Source organism: Plasmodium gonderi (assembly GCF_002157705.1).
Source record: "Plasmodium gonderi DNA, contig: Chr03, whole genome shotgun sequence".
In the NCBI taxonomy this organism is placed as follows: Eukaryota; Apicomplexa; class Aconoidasida; order Haemosporida; family Plasmodiidae; genus Plasmodium; species Plasmodium gonderi.
The window spans coordinates 996,912-1,022,778 of record NW_021628927.1 but is presented as its reverse complement, the minus strand read 5'-3'; the positions used below and the strand labels follow the sequence as shown (position 1 = coordinate 1,022,778).

General features: G+C 23.2%; 3 protein-coding genes across 3 annotated transcripts; 1 reads left to right on the top strand and 2 right to left on the bottom strand.

Moving 5' to 3' along the window:
- Positions 1–1,836: 1,836 nt before the first annotated feature.
- Positions 1,837–3,586, bottom strand: PGO_032040 (hypothetical protein, conserved; the record flags this gene model as incomplete). The annotated part of the gene is made up of 3 exons (XM_028686185.1): positions 1,837–2,451; positions 2,653–3,429; positions 3,569–3,586. 3 exons carry the CDS (start codon positions 3,584–3,586, stop codon positions 1,837–1,839), a joined length of 1,410 nt encoding a protein of 469 aa, XP_028541986.1.
- A 7,887-nt stretch (positions 3,587–11,473) lies between these two features.
- PGO_032030 (Plasmodium exported protein, unknown function) lies at positions 11,474–12,359 on the bottom strand (the record flags this gene model as incomplete). Its single annotated transcript, XM_028686184.1, has 2 exons — positions 11,474–12,038; positions 12,241–12,359. 2 exons carry the CDS (start codon positions 12,357–12,359, stop codon positions 11,474–11,476), a joined length of 684 nt encoding a protein of 227 aa, XP_028541985.1.
- A 6,540-nt stretch (positions 12,360–18,899) lies between these two features.
- Positions 18,900–20,175, top strand: PGO_032020 (Plasmodium exported protein, unknown function; the record flags this gene model as incomplete). Its single annotated transcript, XM_028686183.1, has 2 exons — positions 18,900–18,965; positions 19,192–20,175. The coding sequence occupies 2 exons, from the start codon at positions 18,900–18,902 to the stop codon at positions 20,173–20,175; spliced, it is 1,050 nt and encodes a 349-aa protein (XP_028541984.1).
- Positions 20,176–25,867: the final 5,692 nt, after the last annotated feature.

Below are 25,867 nucleotides of genomic sequence, written 5' to 3'. Positions count from 1 at the left end.
TGCATATTATCATTCACATACTATAATTCTGGTAATGTACTCCCTCACTGATAAGTTTCTCTATCAAAGGTTAAACTATAATATAATTTTCTGTTGTCTTCCACTGGAAGTTCATGATATAAGAATTCTCTCATCATCATATTTAGATTATCTATGTATATAGTGTACCTTTTGGCACCACATATCCAATATTCTTTAGGATTCTTAGAATTTACATCATTAGTACACTTAAAATAATAACCATAAACATTCCATTTGCGACAACTACCACCGTCGCAACATCTATTCTTTTCAAAGAGATTAATAATATAATCAGAAAAAGTAGTTTTATTTTGAACAACTAATATAAGAAATAACTTTTTCTTTGATAGTTTTAAAATTTTTAAAGAATTCATACAAATCTTTCATTTCCTTGCATTCATTATATGTACAATCGTGCTAAAATAAAAATGATTTGTAGTAATTAAGCATGTAATTATCCTCTAACTGTTTTATACATCTATGTCTTATGTATCAATCTTCAGTATTTCACCTTGTGTAAGTGTTTTGAATTTTATGTATTCTTGTTAAATTTTCTCTTTCATTAACTCCTTTTTTGCATTGCTTCCAGAATAATTTTACTGCATTCTTCAAGAAGTTATTGAGCTTCTCGTTATACTACAAATAATTATTCATTAGCATTTAAATATATTACTTATTTCTTGATATACCCAGAAAATAATGTGTAGAACAACGATTCTCAAAACTTCTCCTATTTTTTTATTATTTTATCTATTTTCCAAATTGTTTGCAAGTTTTCTAAAACAGTTTTGAGTTGTGTCTATTAATGTTTCTCAACCATTGCAATAAAAATAATAAAGCCTTAAAATTCATCCTTGTTAAGCTCATCATATATACCATTTAAAGGCAACTTCCTCAATATTACTATCCGAATATAAAATAAAAAACTCAAAACTGAAAAATAAAATGCAATTTCACCTCCCGCAAAAAATATAATGATAATAACGTACAAGAAAACATTTTCATTTAGGTAAAATAATTTCATAATATTAAATAATAAATGCATAATTAAAAAGAATATAACATGTTCGCATATACTAAATTAATTAATATGTGATTCTTATTTTTTTTCTAAACCACTGAGTAAAACAAAATTCTCTACATCTTAGTACTACAAAAAGTAGCGATATAATTAATACAAAGTAGTGTATTATATAACAATTCATAATCAGATTTTCATTTAAGAGTTTCTTTTATTACGTAAAACGTCTAATATTTATCATATCATAAACACAACATTCCAATGTCTTCTTACTCTCATTCATTAAATAATTACTTCGAAGCTATTTTCTATTAGTTCTTCTAAAACCAACATTACTTATAAATCTATTAAAAGTTTAAAGTATATAAATATTATTAATCAGCTTTTATGTCTTGAATTTAAATTTCTTCTTTCTAGTGTCAAAATCTGAATTAAACACTAAGCACTTCTTAATATGTATAAAACTTTTCTTTACTCAATTCATATTATGTGTACCGTTATTTCAACACAAAATTTAAGTCACACTTCATTATCTGTTTTATATTACGTACTCACTGAATATATTATTCTATTGCACTAGGTTTCTGTGAAGTCGATATAAATTACCATGTAGATTAATTTATTAACACTTTCCAAAATATTCTTGCCTCTTCATGTAACAAAATAAAATTCTCTTAACAAATTATATACTTAAATGTTGGATTCAATTTGACTACCAGGTAAATTATTTTAGGTATATAACTCAAGAATGTGTTGGTGGGTTTATTATATTTTGCATTTTTTCTGAAAATTTATTATTTTTTTTTTTTTTTTTTTTGTGCCTTAATATAATTGTCATTTGATTTTATAACATTATTTACTAATTCGGAATACTGTTTAATCTCTGTAGTACATATATTCATCATCACGTGCAGAATAATATTGAATGTTATATTGTCCATTATGCGACACTGATTTATCGTTATCATTGTAATATGGAGAATAATTGTAAACCTGATTCCTTTGATCTTCATTATAATAGTTATAATCATGATAATTAGAATAATCATGGTAATTACCATAATTAGCATAATTACCATGGTTTTCATAATTATTATAACTACCATGACTAGGATAATTACCATGGTCTTCATAATTTGTATATCTACCATGACTAGGATAATTATCATGGTCTTCATAATTATTATAACTACCATGACTAGTATAATTATCATGGTCTTCATAATTATTATAACTACCATGACTAGTATAATTATCATGGTCTTCATAATTATTATAACTACCATGACTAGCATAATTATCATGATCTTCATGCTTAGGGTAATCTTGACGACTATCACGTTTTTGATGCTTACTACTAGCACGAGATTTTTTTTTATTTTGTTTTTTATTTCTCTTTTTATTACGTTCTAATGCTTGAAATGGGACAAACTGATATTAAAAGAAAATATATATATATATATATATATATATATATAAATGTCTGTGCATATATACACTCTTTTCACCTAAAAAGGCAGTTATTTTTTAATATCAATTTTGTTTACCAAAAGGTGTCATAATAGCACTATCTAAAAATTTTTATATACTAGAAAAATATTTTTATTTACCTTTATTATAAGAAATAACACAAAAACACCTCCTAATACCTTACCAGCTGTTTTTAAAACATCCGTTACAGAATTAAACCCATATCTACTAAATAGCCCATACCTCCTCAGTATTTCTAATTCATAACTTTCTGTTCCAGGTATTATTTTTACATCCTTTACTTCTTGACATGTTTTTGTAAATTCTTTATGTTTATCATATTTAACTTTAAATTCTATCAACGCCTTGCAGTATTTATTATTATAATTAGAACATTCACCAATTGCTTCATTATATATTTCAGCAAATTTTTTAGCATGATCGCATAATATGACCTTAGCGGTTTGACCAATTTCCTTCTTCGTTAAGAAAAAGAGATATTGTTCATTCAACTTATATATTGTATTTATTTTTCTAACTACTTCATTTGAAAGAACTCCTAGTTTAGACTCGTATTCTTGTATATCCTTAATACTAGGGTCAAATATATCTAATGATTTGTCATGGTTTATTATCCTTTTATAAATATTAAATGAATTGTCATATTGTGATTTCTTATTTAACCAGAAATTAATATATTCACAGTGTTTACTATCGACCGGATTCAGATGGCTATAATACTTAAAATATTTATTAAGGGTTGCACATAACATAATATAATAAAAATTTTCATTACTTTTAGCTTTTTCCTTACACCTATTAACAATAGGATCATTTGTTCGAAATTGTATGCCTGAAAAATGATCAACATCATTTAATTTGCTTGCATAGGTAGGAAAAGTTTTCACGTGCTCATACTAAAAAGAAACGGGAAAATAAAATATAAATAAATATATAAAATATTATTTTCCAAATAAATGATTTATTTCATAAATAACAGGCCTAATAAATAAAAGTCAAAATGTCTAATGGGTATAATTAAAAATAAAACTGTACGTCGTAGTCATCTGCCATGTTTAAAACGTTGCATTCAATTGGAATATGGGTACGTCTATATGTATATATGTTAAAAAATTAAAACATAAAAATGATTAGCATATAAATAATAATATAGTAAAAAAGACAACAACAATGTATAGATATATTATGCACTATATCTTTTGGCCAATTTTAAAGCTTCAATAAACACATTTAGCATTAAAACTTATTGCTTTGCTACTTGTTTTAATATTATTCCCATTGTTATTCAAGCAATATAATGTAACCTAAAACGTATATTCTTAATTAAATAAAATAAATGTATATTAAAGTCGTAAAACTAAATTTATAATATAAAACAATATAACATTATGTTGAAAAATATGATTATTTAAAGTCTTCATGTGTATATATTATATTAATTGTACAATTCTATTAAATTTACAACAGGGAAAAAATAATTTATAATAATAAAAAAACGCTTGTTCAATGGTTATTTTTTCTTAAAACATGGACACATACAATCATTTTCCTAATTATAGAAAGGATTATTTTCTTAAATATGTTCGTACTACAAGCGTTAAGAAAATTATCTCATTATTAATAATTATCCTAATTGATATTAAAAGGGCTGTATTAAACAGACATACTAATTTTTCCACGATATCACAAAAAATAACACATATATGCACTAAAAATATTGAATGAATAATTAAAAAAAACAAAAGTTAGAGAAAGAAAAATGATAAAGAAATATCAAAAAAAAAAAAACGACCTATACGTAATTCTTGATATATTTTTTATTATATAAAATGTATATACTATATGAAATTTTTATTTTAACTATAACATTTTCCCAATCCTGTAAACCTTAAAAAAGGGAAAAATGTTTACTACTCATTTCTTTAAATTCATATAGACATCTTATTTAATTTCGTCTTTCAAATATCCTATGCGACATATGATATTCAAAATGCTCTTTATTGAGCACACAAATATAATATAAAATAATGAATACAATGATTTATTTGTCTTAACTAAAATATACGAAAATTATACATTTCATAATGGAAATATATATATAAATAATGTATTAAAAATGGATTCGTTCATTTTCTTGGAAAAATGTAATCATGTATCATATATAAAACACTTGTAATTAAACGAGGAATATATTTAAAAGATACTTTATTATTCATGAAAACGGTAATGTTGCTTGCAAAAAGTCACGAAAATTTTTTACACATTAAATACATTTATTTTTATTTCAGATATTTAAAAAAGGCATTTCATTTAAAATACACATGGCAAATTTGTTGTACCAAAAAAAATAAACATTATAAAAAAACAAAATTCGAACCATCTGAAAACTTGTTATTTCATATATAATATATGAATTTATTGTGCTTATCTTTCAATATGTACAACAACATCAAAATGTAACAGTATTTAAATACATTTTTAATTGTTATTTAAACACAGTTTTAAAATATATTGTTAAATCATAAACAACACCCATTGACAAAATGTACTTATTTTCTTTAATTTCTCTTCTTTTTAACTTGTAATATGGTATGCATGAAAATGCTAAAATTTTATTTTTAAAATTATTTTTAAAAAAAAATAAAGTAAAATCGTTAAACTAATTCGCGTTTATGTTGTTTTCAGAAATTGGAGCTTTTCACGAATACACACTGTAATATTCTCAAGGACATTGTGTTTCTATGTTGATATTAATTAAATTGTATTCACAGCCCCTTTGAAATAATAAAATTACTGAAATGAAGGAAAGCCTTATTTAATATTTTTTTTTCTGGAAAGTTGTCCATAAAGTCATGTTTCTTCATATCTGAACAAATTGATAATTATAGCACACATTTATTTAGTAAACTAATTATTTTATATGTACATTTAACAAATCTTTATTTATTCGTGTATAAACGATTATCTACATATAACTTCCCTATTTTTATACCATGTGACAATAAGGAATAAATTAATGCACTTGTTATATTAATTACAATTGGCTGTTTCTCTGTAGAAATTACTAAATAATCACCAATTTGTGCATTATAAGTTCTCAAAAAAATTATTCTTAACTTTGTTAAACATAAGAAGTTATATCCCTATATTCATAAAAAAATATAATAATTAAGTTAATAAAAATATTGTAATTTTACAAATGCTGATTACAATAATACAATAATGAAGCCAATTACGCTTGTGGTGCAATGTGCCAAAAAAGCTATACAAATGTTTTACTATAAAATGTAATATTTCAAATGGATTAAATAAGGAATAAAAATAGTGAGGGAAAAAAAAAGAAAGAAAGTATAAATTATTATTTTTCACGTTTCATGTGTGAACTATGGAAAAATAAAACAATTAATTTGAAGTCAACTAATGATATTCATAAATGTGCAAAAAGAATATGCATTCCAAAAACACATTAATTTTCCAAGGTTAAGTAGTTTATTTTATTACCATTCTCTGAGAACAAATTTTTTATAACACTATTGTTATTTGTGAATTTATGTTTTTTTCCTTTATTTAAAGTCTGCTTAATGCTTCGTATAAGTAATCTTTTAATTTTAAATATATTTTTATAATTTTATGCCTATATATCATTTTATATTAACACTCGGATGTGAAATAACCTTCATTTCGCTAACAACAATGTGTCGCTAAAAGCAGAAAAGCATTACACGTCTTCAGACATTTCACACTTCCATTGAGTTATGTATTGTCCTTTTTTTTTGTAGTTTTTCCATTTTATCATTTTCTTTTTTTATTAAAAGAAGTTGCTTACAAAAATATTTTGACATTTTCTGTGCATAATTATTAAAAAGCTTAGCATGATGGGTTACAAATAAAACAAATTTCCATTATCTATGGATCTATTAAATAGACTTCTGAATCAGATGATGATAATTCTTCCTTGTTTTTTTCAATCTGTCAATACGTAAATTTGTTATTCTTCCATTTCCGTTTTGTCTAAGATTGATCCAAGTTGAAGCAACCAATATATACACCTATAAAATTTCAGAATACACAAAATATACTTATTTTACAAGCATTAATACGAACGTAAAATTTTTTTTAAATGATAAAAAATTTTTTGTCTTAAATTCGTAGTAAAAGTCCATAAAAAAAAATAGTTCCTGTTATTGTAGTAAGTGCGAAAATGCAAATAATTTAAGTTGAGTACATTAAAATGTCGTTCCTCTGATACCATAAGGAACAATAAACACTGAAGTTAATGTACTATTCTGTCATAGGATTTCATGGTATATTCCAAACTTGCATATAACCTAATTTCCTTCGAGTTTATATTATACAGAATAACTTGGATTTAAAACATTGTGAATCTAATTTTTTTATGTCTTCATTTAATGATTTGCCTAACCGCTTAAACTGAACATTCATTAAACTCTTAAATTTCACCATGCTTCTAATAAAGGAAAGAGATCCATTGAGGTTGTTTAATTTATTTTCACATAAAGTGGTTATAACATTCTAAATCAAAGTAGGCATTCACGCAAGATTCCTCTTTTTGCCTTTTATGTTATATTTTCATATTATTAAAATGAGAAACACATTTTCTGCACCTGCATTTATAAAGAGATCTGGTACTACTTCTACAATGATCATAAAGCTTAAAGTGCTTATTTTAATATTTTCTCATTTTCAATTCATATGAGTTAAAAAACATTATCATACGCATATTAACTTTTGCTATCAGGAATTGTAGTATCAACCTTATTTCCTGCATAATCATGTTCGGTAATAGTAGACCCGTTATGAATACAAGGGAAATAACTTGTGAATATATTTTTTTCTTATTTCATCCCATAACCGATAAGTAAAATAATCACAACGACTATTAGGTTCCTTTTTCATTATTGTTAAGTAACAGTTTTATTTTTTTTTTTTTTTTTCATACTAAATGCAATTTCATTGCAAAATTGTGAAACACTATGTTTCTTTATGCTGTTTTTCTCATTATTATCACCAAATTTATCAAATTAAGAAGCATTTTTCTTCTTCTCCAATTCATTATATTTTTAACATAGAAATTTAAATTTTTTTTAAATTTTTAAAAATTATCCATAAAGAGTTTATTTTTTATATATACATTAATTGCCCCATAGAGTATTAAAACCTACACATTTACTTTATGGTGAAATGCAGCATGTATAAATAACTCACACTGTAAATAATTGTTCTAAAAAGAATTTGCGTACTTCAAATTTTCTAAATTTACATCTGACATTGTTCTTTATGAGAGTTTTAATTTAATTAAGAAAAATAAATTACGTAAGAAATATATATATATATGAATGTTTAAATAAGTCACTTTTTCATTTTCCTAGTTAGAGTAGGAAAAGAAAAAGAGAAAGAAAGAACATAAAAAAGTTTAAAACATTTTATTGACTTAATACTAGACAAATATTAAAATGAAACAAATTCAACGTTGATGAAGAAGTCATATATTCACACTTCAGAGAAAGCAAACAATGATAATATGGGAATTAAAAAAAATGTACGTAGTTAGCTTAAAAACTATTAAAACATTCGAATTATAATGATACATGTATGAAAAAAAAAAAAAATGCATGACAACATTGGATTCAAAATATATCGATTTTTTAAAAGTGTATCAAATAATAATCATTATTTTATAAGAATTCAAGGCAAATTTAAAAAAATATAGCATTACATGATAAGATATATGATATTTTTCTCTCTTCCCATGATTCCATAAACAGTGTATATATTATAGATCACCTACACAATAGCAAATTACAATGTCCCCACCATTTAATTATTTATATTATTTTCTTCTTACTCCTTTATTCCATTTTGCATGAATAATTGTTGTAATGACATTACACTGTTTATATAAAATAATAATAATACGATATATAAGCCCCGTTTCCATAAAAAATACAATATTTCTAATAAGGGGTATATAAAATCCACATCCTAAAAGTGGTTTTCCTTTAAGTCATTAAATGAAATGTGATGTTATAAACATATTGTTAAAAATTTACATGTCTTATGAAAAAAGTTTGTGTAAGACAATGACAAGAGCTTTACATTTAAATCATTTTAACACAATTTTGTATTATTCTCAAAATAGTGATGACACGTAAATTTTAAGTATCAATTTTAATTGTGTATTTTTCTTAGACATCCGATTGCGTACTTTTTATAAGATCATTCATTTTTTTATTTTTACAGAAAGTGCTTGTATTCGTTTTTTCTTATTTTAGTTACAAATAAAAGAATATAACTGATACGTTTTTATGCATTATTTAAAACCTTTTTATTTCAAAAATATATGCCCTATTTTTTCTGTGTACAAATTTTTAAGAGCTTCCATAAAATGTTAATTAATATTTAATATTGTTACAACTATATGTAATTATACATTAAATGATCATATTGGTATATAATTTACTTACCATACTTTTACATTAAAATTCGACGTCCACAATATAAAAATCTTGTTTCTTAATTATTCTGAGTCTAAATTAAAGTAGCCTAATTTTAACACTATTTCCATTCATTTTGCTTCAGCAACGGACAGCATATTATTATTTTCTTCAGTCGTATCACTTTTTTTCAAGGAAACAAAGATTCTTATTGCACTAATAGATATGCTACTTTAAACGCTGTTTGGTTTGTAAAAAAAAAAAAAAAAGGCTTCAAACTTCCTCTCTTTTTGTTATTTTATCAAAATTTCTACTGTGTTAAATTATATATGTCACTATATACGGATTTAAAAGAGAACTGCCATTTCCGGTACATGATAGATTATAAAACTGTCTTTCAGTTACATTACTCTCAATACATATTTACCTTTTCTTACAAGAACCCGTGTAGTACCTTAAGCTAAATGGTTCAGAATTATATAACAACGGAGATAACTTACCGAATGTAGAGAGATAAAAAAAATTATTCATTTGTCGAATCTAAAAAAGAAATTATAGTATGCAATGTATATTTTTTCTTTGACATTTTATCTGGACGATGTTTTACTGGTCCGTCAAAGAGATACAATAAAAATTAATTAAAAAGTATAATTAATAAATATTTACTGGAAAAATAGAATAAGAAAATTTTTTGCAATTTTAGCAATTGTTATAACTAACATGATGCAAGAAATTTGAAGGCTCGTTATAATATTATATAATCTTCAAAAAATTGCATTCCTGTGTAAATATAAATGCATATGTACATATCGCTGTTTACATTTTAATAATCTACTAGTTTCTGTTATTTTTTTATAATTTGAAACGTGTTGAATAATTTAAATAAATGTTTTGAGCATTTTAAAATAATACATAAGTTTAACCAGTATCTCGCTTATATATAGTATATATATATATATATCCAATGACAACAAATAACACAACCATAATATAAGACAAATAATCATATGATGAAAATATGTTTGTCTGTAGTAAAAAAAATAAAAATAAAAACAAATAAAAGCAAATAAACAAAAGTATTACGTTAATAAGGTAAACATTTATCATGAAAAATATAAAAAAGACAAAATACACCTCACTTAGGTACATATATATAAATATACCAACTGTAAATTTAAATTTTTACAGCTTATAAAAAAAAAATTATTTCTCTACTCTTTTGTTGCATTGACTCCATAAATATTAAAATGAAAAAATATATATATAACACACATATATATATACTGACAACACAAACTCTTTATGTTTATGATTTCATACATGTTTTTTAAAGTTCAAACGTTTGTCTTCTTTTAAGATAAATAGAAGAGTGTATATAAGCAAAATTCTTATATTAATACGTTTACTGACACTATACATATGGTTTTTCATTCAAATATCTGGAAAATCATTTATGTTTTCAATACTCTTGTGCTGTAAATATATGCTTTTGTCTCTTGTATTACTTCATGTTTCTTTCTTGTTATATTTTTCTTTATTTTGTTTTAATATCACTTAAAATAAATCGTTTTGAACTTGTCCAAATATGTTTGAAGCATATTTCATTTACTACACTTCATATTCATTTGTTCCCAGTAATAAGTAATCGAATGTGTAATATGGATATCTGAAGATATCTGAATGTCTTTTTATCAAATGGATATCTCTTGTGCATCCATTGTACACATATAAATTTTATTCTTTTACAATTATTTTCTACAGCTTATATATGTATCTTCTGTAATAAATAAATTCCTGAATTCTCAAGAATATATATAAAATTTACTCAAAAGTAGAGAAAAAAAAAAATGAAATAATAGAACTATTCATACTAGTATTAGCTGAACAAATTTGGAGAAAAACAATGTTTATCACACATTCCCCCACATCACAATATTTTTAACGCTTTTATATTTCGCAATTTTACAAAATTTCATAATTTATTAAAATGAAACTTTATATTATTCCTTTTTTTTTTTTTTTCTTTGAAAAACAATTTTGATCCTTTTTCTCAATAAAAAAAAAAAAAATAATAATAAATAGAAAACCTATAAAATTATTGTATTTATACATATTTCTGAATATGTCACATCATTATTAGTCGTAAAATTATTGAACGAAAATTATTTTATATCAAAGAAAAAATAAGAATTATAATTAAGAAACTTTGATACATATTTTCTGGATGAGATAAATTCTTATTTTCATTAATAAAAGGAACAATATAATATGACTACATATATATATATATATATATATATATATATACAGCACGTCCACTTTATTCTTTTTATATGCTAAAATTTAGCTATGGTCGAATTATAAATTTATAACATTAATGTTATATAAACGGTTTTAAAAAAAATATTCTTGTCTCTTATTCATAAGCAGCTTAAAGATACTCTATTGTATGCCTACTGATAAGGTATACAGCTGTATTTCAAAATTATGCTCGTACTTCTTGTGTTCCAATTGATTGAACTCTATTATCCCATTGTTCTTTAACTACGCTTAAAAAACATATAAAATCATGGTGGGCCAAATTAAGGAATTCATCTGAAATGTATTCCTTTGTTTCTAAGGGATAATTATCGTTTTGAATTACTTCATTTAAACTACCAACTACATATTGTAAATATCTATACCATCTTTGATTCCACATTTGGCATTTCCATTCTCCATCTATAATATTATTTCGTTCTGTGAAATCAATGTAATCTTCTACCATACTTATAAATGTATCATTCCAAGTATCAGTTATCTTATCAATTAGTTCATCTAGCTGTTCTTCATATATCTGTTGCTGTTCTTGTATAATTTGAATATTTAGTGGTGTACCTAACCCAGAAACATTTATCATACCATCCATTACATTATTTGGTGGTTGGTCGTATAGATCTGATAATTCTTGGAATATATTTGTATTTTCTGATCTCAGAATTCTTTCTAATCGACCTCCTCTATTAGTTTCATACAGATTTTTTCCATTGCTAGTACACACAGCAGCGCTTCTACAGAAGAAAATTAAATTTTTAAGAAACATTCAATATTATACCGCTTGGCGCATCAATTTAAGTATGAAATAAGACCTAATGCTATGCATATATATCTACACATTCATACGAATGTGCATGTTCATATATGCATATGATCATTTACATAAATATTTGTACATAAATATACAAAAGGCAATCTTGAGCTTTTAAAAATTACCTCATATCACAACGGTTAGCTGTATTCCAAAACACAAGGGACACAGCAATAGCGCTTAATAGAACGGAAAATATATTTCCTCTTATACTTTTATAGATTGATATATTGCGGTTCCTCATTTTGAATGTTCGGATATATTGTTTTTTAAAATTATAACTATATTGACTTGTAAGCTCTATCCTTTTCTACAGTTATTCAAGACAAATTATTGTGCCTTTTAATACTGTAGTTATATAGAAATATAAAGTATAAAATAAATTTGCACGTTTAATTAAAATCTTTTAAAATGCATGTTTAAAGTACAAACTCCAAAAAAAAAATACATTTTTATCCCATGAATTATTCACACAAATTATTTATTATTTTTAAATTTAATGCATAATTAAAAAAAAAAAAAAAAAAGAAAAAAAAAAAAAAAAAAATAGAAATCAAAAATATCTCTTTAATCAAAATAAATACATTAAAAGGTTATACATTAATTTGAAATAATCTCTAAAAAAATGAACAATTTTTTTTACAAAAAATTAGAAATACTAATAAATAAAAAATTTTAAATCCTTCTTGGTCAAATGGGTTGTTAAAAATAATTTATAAACTAATTGATAAGGATTCCTAATTTTTTTACAGTTATATATATATGCAATTTATTATATACTTAATGACAAAAATTAATAATTTTTTCTACAAATTTTATTAGTATTTCTTGATTATTTTTATGTCGTTTTTTTAAATCGCTTTATTTAAGCTCTTTTTTTCTCGAATAATTTATAAATTTTTTTGTGAATATAAGCCAGAAAATGCAATGAGAAAATAAATATATTGCTATTACATTTTTATTCGTTGCATAACGCGATTCAAAAAATTGTCCACTGTATTAATTTTATTTTTTATTCACATTTATATTTTATATTCTTAATTATAAAATATATTGTTGATTAAAACACTTCCCTTTTTACCGCGTTAAAGATAATTCATGTTAAAAAAATATATAAAGGTGAATATGATGGATATACATCATATATATATATATATATATCTAAATCCTAATTATTATTTTTTCTATTAAATATTATTTTTTTTTTTTTTAAATATAATAACCCGTTATTTTTTGAAGCGGTTTCTTTCACTTTGCACTTACAAATAAATTCATAAAAAAAGGAATATATATATATAATTATAATATGCTGCAAATATACTTAATTCTAAAGGCATTAATATTTCTAGTGAATGAATAATATACAATGTTTTTTAATAAATTTAATCTGTTGTTTAGCGTATTTTCAATTTTTATATATTAAACATACATAAAGTCAATTTTATTGTTCACTGACAATGATATGCAGATGATTATTAAACTGCGGTTATTTCGTTTATCATTTAACCACTTTTAAGAATATGTTCTTTCGTAGACCCTGTTGCTATATTACTGTTGTCGATCGTTTTACATATTAACATATGTCTAATATATTATATTTGTATTTATAAAAACAAAGGCCCCTTATATTATAGTTGTTATAGTTCCAAAATATTATAAGTGAGCTTCTAATTATTATTTTGTACTATATTCAATTAGCATACTTTCAAAAATACATTTGTACCTATACAAGTACGTAAAAAAGGAGCGTGAAACGTCTGCAAATGAGAAAATTTATAATTTTTTTTTTTTTTCCTTATTTAATAAAATATAAATAAACACACATTAAAAAAAAAAATATATATGATAATGCTTTTTTCACGTAACAAAAATCATTGTTCTTATGTATTTTTATTCTATGATCATAAACGATGTTAAAACTTAATTTTTACTCTACTTATTTAGGATTATGTTAAGTGTAAAAAATAATATTCAAAGTTATTAAATTATAATATTATAAGTATTTCTGTAATAATGAAAAAAAAAAAAAAAAAAAAAAAGGAACACTTTATTTTCAGCTGTTTTTTTTTTCAGTGTTTAATCATTTGATTTTTATTTTGTGTTAATTATGTAATGTGTTGCAAAAGAAATAAATGATTTGTGTCCCAATAAAAAAAAAAAAAAAAAAAAAAACTTGTATTTGAAATGTTCAACAGTCACAGAAATATATGTTTTTTTCATGTTTCACACTTCTTTTTTATTATGCATACTTTTTCTTTGATAAAATGTAAGGTTTAACCTATCCATTATTATTGCTATTGAAAAAACAATCTGCCAAGAATGCGAATAATGTTATTTACTCTCATTTGTATTAAACTTTAAGGCCAAAATATCATCCCTAAAAAGAATTTTTTTTTTATATAATGGACAATATGGTGTTGAACAAATAAAGAAAATTACAAAATTATTTTTTTTTTCTTTGCAAATTATAACTTTAAACATCGATTACACATAAACCCTATTTTGTGAGAAAAAGGTGTTTTAATTCACCACCTAAGAACGATTTTATTTTAATTAATTAAAATTTCAATATGCATGATATTAAAAAGAAAAATGTAAACAAAACGTGCTATAATAAAATGCCATATTATATTAGCGTTAAGCATATATATTTATGTATTTACTTTTAATGAGAAATGCACAATTTTTTCACCTTTCTGATGATGAAAAGGTACGAGGAAAATCTTTCCTGTGTCACTATTTCATTATTACTAACTCTTTATCTGTTTTAAAAAAGTTTTCATATATTTCCTTATTATTTAATATGAATTAAAAGGAGTGCTATATATTGTATTGTCTTTTTCCAAAATGTTAACCCTTTTGTGTCATGCGACATTATGTTTATATTTTTTCGAAATCTTTATTCTTACATATACTGTAGAGAACATGAATTTTTTAAAGGAAATGCATATTATCCACGCGTATAATTTGTTTTTAAGAATACCATGAATACTTTTTTAAAATTTGACCTATATTACACGCAAAAATATTTATGACTTTGTAAAAATACCTATTCAAGGTGTTTCAAACATTATTTGATTTAAAATGTACTTACATGCGAAGATATGACACTTCATATTGTTGTAGCAAGCCATTTTTACCAAAATTATTAAGATTTAAAAAAGAGGTTATTACACCCATAACTAAGTGCGTCAAGAAAAAAAAAAAAAAAGGCTCCTCAATTTGGAGTGGATTTCCAAATAATTTCCAGTAGTCTGTAAGGTGTGATAAATTTTATAACCTGTTTAACAACCTATAAATAGGTAAACATCAGGTCTAATACTTTCATGCATAATCGTTCTATCCTTACGTTGTATGCATGTATATATATATATATGTGCCTTATGTGTGAAATTTATTCCTTGCATTAAGAAAATTTTAGTCACAAAAATGTATTTACAATTCTATAACATAAGCCATTATTTTTAAGGGCAAATTCAGTGTTTCCAAAATTTCCCCACTTTATCAATCCACAGATGCATTAGAAATGATGAAATGTTTTTTAATTATTTTAGTCACATATGAACTAAATGGAATGGTTCCTTCAAAAGGTTCTTACTTTCCTTACAAGTTATTTTTTACAAATATAAAATATTTTTATTCTTTTTACACTTTCATTTTTAATGCCTCAAAACAATAAGAACGCAAGTCATTGAAAGTGTGTATTATCCCCAAGGCAACATTTTATTTAAAGAGTATGTATGGAGATAGTAAATCATATTTCCAAATTTTTTAGCTTTCTATAAAAATAAAGCAGTTGTGAAAATAATATGTAAAAATAAGCTATAATATATTCATTCTCAAGTGTCCCCTTTTTCCTCTATTATCATTTCTGTAGCCTCCTTTTTAATACTTCTTACCGATTAAACACAATTTACATCTTACTTTAAGTTACGATCAAAATTAAAATTACGAGGATGTGTAAACTTTTTCTTAAAGACACATCTAGTTTTTTCAGAGAGTGTAAATATTATGTAATTACAATTATAATAAAAATGCACAAATACAAACTAAAATCATAAATTTCGAACTTTATGTAAAGATTGTGTTTTTTACGTTTCTGCAATTTTAAGATAACATATGAAATCATGGGGAAAAAAAAAATTATAAAAAAAAACCCTTCCTCAAACGTTTATTTTAGTCATATTTTTCAAAGCAGCTGTAAATGTAATAATTGTTATGAAAATCTGAAATGTATACTGGATTAACATTAAAAAAAAAAAGAAGTAGACAAAGATCTTTAAGATAATTAGCTACTTATACACGTGTACAGAAATTAAATATGTTTGTGGTGGTTGGAATATATTATATACAATAAGAATTAATGGTTAATCATCACATATATGTATATGTAGTTTAATCACTTTGTTCTAAACTTGTCTCCCCTGATGTGTAACATTTTGCGTGTTTATGAACATATATATGCGTGAACTAATTTAATAATTAACAATTAATCCGACACCCCCTGATTAAGAACTATACTTGTCCAATACAATTTAAACCTTAAAACGAGGAGAGCTACTCACACCATTTAATCTTAAATGTGAATGATATGTGTATAAATGTTTCAAGAATAAAAAAGAATCTAATGGAATTTTACTATAAATATATTTTGAAAGATATTTTCGTTTATATAAAAGTCAAATTTTATCATATTTAAAAATTTAAAGTAAAACACTTGAGAACACCTGTTAAAATATATTTTGTACACTGATCATTAAAAAATACACTAATTATTTCAATAGAAATATATTACCATTCTGTTTACATTCAAAATGTACGAACGCATTATATACTAATTAAATAATTACATAAACCTCAATATATTTTGTTCTAAACCATTTTTGGTGGATAAAAAATAATACACTTCATAATATCAATTATGACACTTGTGTCTTATGATGAATACATGTGTTAATAATAAAAAATATATGTGAAAAATTATCCTAGAAATATCTAAATAAATGAAACTACAATTTATGAGATATTATAAGACCCCAAGTTACCTTCATTTACTGATACGCATTCAGCACATCCAGTATGTGTACAAAATAAATGATGGAAATATTTGTACAAAATTACCTACCCTAAGTCTAATTGACAACATGTATATTTACAGTATTTATTATTCATTCCTCATGCTACCATAAAAAACATTTTAAAAAGTAATGTTTACAAGTAATGCTTTTTTAAGAATACACTAACGAGAAAATAGAACAACGTTATACATTAATAAAAAACTTTTTTTAGTAATTATTTGCTAGTACTAAATTTCTATAATGTGCAATGTATATTATTTTTACTAACAATTTTTTATTTCATTATATTTTTCCCTTTTTATTTTAGAATATTTTTAATGTATCATTTTATATAAAATTAGTATAATTATATGATTAATGTCACCATTTATTAACATATATAAGAACAAATTGGTACACAAACATTTTTGCTTTGGTAAAGCAGATTCGCAAAAATATAATAAAAATTATTTTAGGAACATAATGTTTACCTTTTTAATTATAATTTTTTTTTATAATATATAAGAATATTTTTGCACGTACTATAATGTATATTACATCTCATTATACCTGTTTTTAAATCATTATTTTTTGCGCATATATAACTCTGGAATCTCCATAGAAAAAATTCATTACGCAATTAAAAAATCAATAATGCAGTGTATAATCAAAATTACCTAAAAAATAAACTACGATTTTTTTGCATATAATTGCTTTACTGTATTATTTAGAATTATTAAAATTGTAACAATAGCAGCAATAGAATTTACATCTGCAAATAAAAATACTTAATATATATTTTTTTCTCTACTCTAGGTGTTAAATAAGAAAATAAATGCATGTATATATCTAAGCTAAAATAATTTCAAATATATTTATATATATATTCTGATCTTTTAGGTTCACGCTTTCAACAACCTATCTAATTACAACTAAACTAAAATATTCAATGTTGTAAAATTTAACTGCATTTTTATAAAAATTAAAAAGAACTTGTATTTTTATGTAATTTATTTATTATTTATTTTTTTTTTTTCCCAAATGAATAAATTGTGTTGTTTTAAAAAATGTAAAATAGGGTAGAAATTTATTAATTAGAAATAAAAATTCTTTATTTTCCTGTAACCAAAATGAATAAATTTTAAGAATAAAAAAACCTAAAACTTTTAATTTTTCTATAAAATATTATAATTTATAATTTTATTTATTTGTAATTTTATTTGTAATTTTATTTATAATTTTATTTATAATTTTATTCGTAATTTTATTTACAATAATATATTTCTCATAAATAACCAGTTAATTGTGGTGATAATTTGTTTTTTAATATTTCACAAGTGGAAACGTATATTTATTTTTCTATATTAAAAAAAAAAAGTTCCCTAATTTACAATTATTATTATTTTATTTTATTTTTTTTTTGTTTATTTAATTTATATTTAAATTGCTTTAATAATTAATAATAATACATTTTTTAAAACCATATATTATTGTAACATTTTTGTGAAAGTTATTCTATAAGTTATTTTTTTATAAATTAATATAGGAAATTAATAATTAAATTAAATAATTTTAAAAATATTCTATATAAATTAATAAACAAAACTTCTAAAAAATAAATCTACAAAACTTCTTTTGATTAGTATCATAATAACAATTTAGAAAATAATAATTTAATTATAACATTTTTCATAATTTAAATTATTACTTATAAAGCCCTATTCAACATGGAACAAAAAAACAACAAATTTTCAGTTTTCTCAAGAGTTTTTACCTCATCCCTTTTAGTAATTGTATGTAAAAATTCTAAATAAAATGAAAATATAAATTATGTTTCATGAATTCATATATACTATGTACTATATTATTGTTACTGTTGTAACGCCCTCTTTCTTTTTTTTTTTCTTTTTTTTTTTGTTTACACATATATTTTATTGTCAAGTAAAAGCAACTCAAAAACATATAAATACATATATGTATATCTACATATTGTAATATATGCAATGTTTTAATTTTTAGTCATGTGCCTTTGGTGAATCATGGGAAAATACAGAATACCAGGGTAATGGATTAAATGCTATGAGAACAAGCAGAGTATTATTAGGTGAAACTGCAGTAGAAAGAGCACAATTAGGAGATTATGCACATTTAAAACATAAAATTATTGATATATTGGGTGAAGATGATGACGCTTTTGGAAAACGTTTAAATGATTTAGCTAAGGATGATGTGTTTAGAAGCAGATTTAATAAATTAATCCATGATGAAACCTTTCAAAAGAGCTTCGATGATTTGAGCAGAAGTATGAGTAATTTTGATTTATCTTTTGATGACTTAAAAAGCATTGATAATCTCAAAAAAAAAACTGAGAAAAAAAAAAAAAACAGGAATTCTTTCAACCTTGACAATTTCTACGATGATGAAGATGATGTTGAATCCAAAACTGAAAAACCTACCAAATCAAAAATGGCTTTAGAAAAATATGGTAAATCAAAAAAATCAAATAAAGGATCAAAAATCTCAAGCAAAGACAGTAAATCAACTTCATCCGGAATTAGTATCTTTGGTGTTGAATTGAAACCTGAATCTCTTGAAGAAATGGTTTCAAAAGGACCTAAATATGAAGAACAATATTCAAATGGATTTATGGATACATTAAGAAGATTAGACAAAGAGTTTGAAATCGAATTAATTCGTATGGTGAAAGACAAATCACTTTCTGACTATGAAGAGTGCAAATATAAGAGTGACGATGGAAAATACCAACACGTTCTGAGAAAAATGAGAATATTTTTACCACCAACCTTCAATATGGCGATTTTAATGATAATGTTGGTATTTAAGAGCCTTTTTTTCCCATATATATTTACCTTTTTTTCAATGACATTCGTTGCAATGGGAGTATACTATGCATATAAATTTGAAAAAATTAACAGAATGAGTAGATTGTACAAACATTTTAACAAAAAAGGAAATCTTAGAAATAAATCAAAAAAACACTAAATAAATTATTCCGACAAAATATCCAAAGTTAATGCAGATTTTTAAATGTGCAGAAAAATTATAACATTTCTTTTGTTATATATATATAAAAAATATATATATATTTTTAATAAAAAATTAAGCAATTTTGTAATAATTTTTTAATTAAATTTTTTTCTTTATTTGTATAATTAAAAAAATATGTTTAACTCATTTTATGATTTTGTTAATAGATAATGTAGGATTTATATTTTTTAGCTATATATATTTAATCAGTAGTTAATTATATATAATAATTTTACCTACAAACCACTACTTCTACTAATAATAATTCATTTTTTATACATAAATACATAACAAATATTTTTATTTTTCATATATTTTATATTATTCGTGTGTTATAACGTATAGGTTTGTCATTTATTTTTAAGCAATATGTCTGTGTTCGATTTTGTGTAACGTTTTTATTTATTTATATATATATTTTTTTTTTTTTTTTTTTCTTATATTTTCATTCATTTAAAAACATTAAAACATCCGATGATTATTAAGAAATAAAAAGATTTAAGGGAAATTATTTGGCAAATTCTTATGCTTATTTTACTTGTCACAAATTTAATATATATTATGACCTACCTAGCTTGTTCAGTTATTAATATTTTAAGCACCTTTTGCCTTACATATTTTTTATCGTTATTAATGTGGGAGAAAATTCCCTATTTTAAATAAGTATATTTTTCTGTCTATAAAATATATGTAAAGAATTTTTCTTTTGCCTTTTATTAGTACTGTCTTTTAGTTTAAAAAAAAAAAAGACAATCCTCTTTTTACATATAGCTATAATATGTTGTAGTAGACATAACAGTTTCCCTAATGTGAGAGATATTTCTTTTTGGCTTTTCCTAGCTACTGGTTTACTTGTTACTTTAATACATTAATCATCTCTGTTTATTTATATTATACGGAATGCACAATATATTTATTAGTTCATTTCTTTGAACCTTGTTTTTCTATATTTCAAAATTTTTTTTATAAAAATAAAAATACACATTTTCCAGAAGTACTTTATTGGGATAAAGTATAAATTTATTACCTATGCTTAAAGGATTATATATCATTTAATTCATGTATAGTATTTGGTTAAAATTTTTTATAATTTTACTTATGGAATGACTGCAAGTTATAAGAAAATTTTATTATTATTCTTGATCTGATTATCAGTGTTAAGATAATACAATTATTATGTAGTATATATGGGGCATATATAAGAAACGTGAATAAATTCTTATAAAAAAACCTTTTCATGTAACATAGGTGTCCACAAAACCAAGTATCTTAATTGTTCTTAATATATATTGTTCATATATAATTAAATCCTGGACGATGCAATCTACAATTTTTTTTTTTTCGTTTCTTTTCATGTCTGTGTCCTTTTATTGAAGAATTAGATTCATCTAGCTTTCTTCAGAGAGATAGGGAAAAAAAAAAAATTGTATCTCTTTTTATTTAATTCTGTATCTTTCACTATATATATATGTGTATACTATTTTACAGAACCATACTATTTCGCAACAACCAAATTAGTAATCTATAACTTCTGAATGTATAGTATTTTTGAAGTTACCGTATTATTCTCTCATAATGAATGTGTCTGAAACAACTTTCCATTTCACAACTTTTTATAACTTGTAAGAATTGGATATAATAAAAACTAATTGTTAACGTAGTGCACCATTACACATTTAGTTTCTCTTCAAGCAGTAATGCAAATGTATGTTACTATTTTTTCCGAGTTCTATAAAACTTTTCATCATCACACGTGTTAATGATCTCCTGTTTTCTGTTAATATTCTCATTTGGAAATAATTATACGAAAATATTTCATAATTTAACCATAATATAAAATGAATCTTTATACTACCTAACGACATAAATCACATATATATACAGATGCAATTTTGTTCTTTGAATTATGCCTATATTGCCTTACTAGTTTAAAGAACACAAATAGAAGAAAATAAGCATATATTTACAGTATTATTACAAAAAAAATATCACATTCTATATATTTGATTATAGATAATTTTGTAGTTATGACACAAAGTGTAGTTTGTCCTATATCCCTAATTTTTTATAAAATGTGACGGAAAATTGATGCAACTAAATAATCATCTTTTAATTCTTTGATCTATTCTGAATTTCATTATTATAGAAAAAAATCAAATTAGAAAGTAATGGCTTTATTTTTCTTAACAAATGTATATGTCAAAAAAATGTTTATTTTCATATCTGGCATTGATATATATATAAATAAATATATATAATAATTATTCTTTCCATTATTAACTTCCCTGTAGTAACATCCTTTCATATATATCAATAATATGCACATAATAACATAAAGTTGATTCTCCTATTCCTACATTCATGATTCTACATGACGTAAAACATAACAAACCTTTAACTTATATTTATGCATAAGATTTGATACTTACACTATTTCTACTATATTTGGAGTATATAACATATAAAATTTAAAAAGGATTTTTAAATAATTTATAAAACATTATAAAAAAATCTGCAATAGTTTGTATATCATTTTTATAAAGCATTAATATTATTTAAAATTGTATTTTATATAAAATCGAAAAATTCCTTCTATTCATATTTTCATCATTGACTATATGTAATTAAGAAATTATTAAAATGGCTCATTTTGCAGTATAAAGACACATCTAATTTCAGTGCAATATTTACACATTTTCTGCTACCTTTTTTTTTTTTTTTTCTGTTACATTCATTTCTTGTATTTTTATAACACCTTCCTTTACATAAAATGTGTCCTAGTAATCTAAAATTAATTGCAAGTATTCTATATAATAGGGCTATAAGCATATCGTCATTTGGGCGAAGCAAAGTAGATCCTTATTTATAACTATTTCATATAGAATATGTATGAAAACGATAAATTTTTACTTCCTTAAAAGCTAGTTGCAATAAACATTATTAATAAAATTTGATAAAAGAAATAGGAATATAGTGTCATATTCTATTATTATTTTTGCCACGTCGGAAATACTATTTAACAAAAAATTGAACATCATTTTAAGTGTATGGCTTTTTATCCAATTTTTTTCCCCCTTTTATTAATTAGTCTTTGTAATTGTATCACTATGAAAAAATGAATTAATCAAAATATGATCAGAAGATCCCTGAATTAATTCTAAGTCAATGCACCATGAGTACGTATTTTCATGATATAAGAAAATTTAAACTATTATAAATAAATTTATAAATATATATATACATGTATATATAATTAAGAGAACCCTAATTTTAGAATAAGAAACCGATAGGTCCATCATGATCATCTGCCATAATCATCTTTATTTCCTTTAACATTACTCTTTGTCATTTCATGTTTTTAAAAAATTACCACATTCGTTGTAATATGACACAAAATAAGCTATTATTTTTACATAATTGTAACCTAAAATATCTAAATAGCTCTTTATAATAATTACAATAGTTATATAATTATAAATTATGTGCTCTTATCACTGCATGTCATGTTATGATCTGCATGCTCTTTTGTCTATCTTAGAAAAATAAGATAAATTTTTTTTTCCTTTTTTTTTTTTCACAAATAGTGCATTTATATTTTAAATAAGTAAATGTAATTTAATACAGCCTAAGTAGATTAACTATAGTATAATTTTAACAGTCTATATATAAAGATATAAATTCATAGCTGTTTATATAATGCATCCAATTAAATTTATAATATTTGTTAACTAATTCAGCAATTATGTCCTTATTACTTGTTTGACTAGAATATCCCCCCACACACTTAATATGAGCTATTCATATTATCACATTCGCATTCTTGAAATTATGAGCTTTGGAATGTTAGAAATTAAGAAAAAAGAAATCATTTGCTTCAAATTATATAAAATTACATGATAATATTTTATTTTCCATAGACACTCTAATACAGAAGAATAAATGGAATAATTTTTTACTCATATGCATAAGAAATAAAGTATTCTCTAAAATAAATATGGATGCCGTTCATCTCTATTGTACCACAATGTACATAATTTCTAAGTCTATAACGCATTTGTACAAATTTTGTTAATTACATTAAAATTGTTGGAGATTTGGATCCAACACAATATATTTTTATTTACACATACGAGAAAATGAAAAAAACAAGTATTTATTATAACGAAATTAAAAAAAAAAAAAAAGAGATATAATAATTTCATATAAAATTATCTACCTAACTAGGAAAATATTAGTAGTGCCTAACCCTTATTTAAGTGAATTAATTCAGTAGATAGCAATGAGGGAGTCTCGTGTTGTGTCTTGTAAAACAAATCTACTCTTTAGATCAAAAATAAGCACATATCTATGTATATATATATATATATATATATATATATATATGTATACATATTTAGTTCGTTCAAACATCTTCATTCCAGATTGTTCAAATTAATATGCGTTATTTTCATTCAAGAATTACCGAATTTTGTTCTAAAATGAAACAAAGGCATTTACAAGTTATATTGTTTCGTTCATCTCCTTAAATTCTGTTTTTTTCAAGTAAATCATTAAGTGTTATATACAAACGAATCCGGTATATGAATTTTTTTTTTACACTTCTTTTACCTTTTTCCCGAAAATAAAACATGTTTTAAAAAAGTAGCATGTCCTTCTACTTCCTATATTGAGCTTCCCTAATAATGGCATAAACATAAATATGAACATGCGATCGTGATCTTCCTGCATATTTCTCAATCATTTCGTTTGTTAAATAATTCGAAACAGACTAAAAATGGAAAAAATGTTCTCTGTGATGTACATAATATAATCCTAAATATGTTTACACATATTCATATTGCGAAAAACATTGGAACATGGGACTTGTTAAACTGTTATCGTAATATCTTAAGAATTTATAAAAGTAAAAGGATTAAAATTATAGAAAACATATATTTTTAACATTTTCGTTTTTTTTTTTTTTTTTTTTTTTGGCCATTTTAATTTATGTACAAATGCAACCCTCCTTATTATGAAACATATAATTTTAGCTCTTTTTTTATGATTCTTAAAAAAGCTTTCTAATATTTATTTTGCTTTTAAAATGCTAAGTATGGGAATATAATGTTTATTTTTTTTCATTCCCTTTAAATATATTTTTGTGTGTTAAAAAGTCTTTTTAAAATACTTAATCTGCAGAGTGTGTCGTGAATTTCTTTTTTTTTTTTTTTTATCTATGTGACAATCACAAGAATGTGTTAATTAGTTATAATTACAATTTCATTTTCGAACGCACATTTTATTTTGCTATGGGTTACACACTTATATTATTTCTGTAGTTATCTCCTTTTAAATAATTATTTTAAATTTCATGGGTAGGATAAAAATATAATGCTTTCTTTCACTAAGTGGTCTCATGTATTATACGAGCGTTTTGTAAATTATAACCTTTTTTTTTTGTTGCAAAAAACGATAAAAATTCAATGGCATTGTGCTTAAATTGAATTTTTTATTTTCTTTTGTAATATTTTACTTCTCCACGTGCGTATTTTAACAAGTAGGTTATGTAAAAAAAAAAAAAAAATTAAAGTAAATATAATAATAAAATAATATGTATAAAAATATGTATCTATTAACATGTGCCCATTTTCGTATTTTCTACCCATAC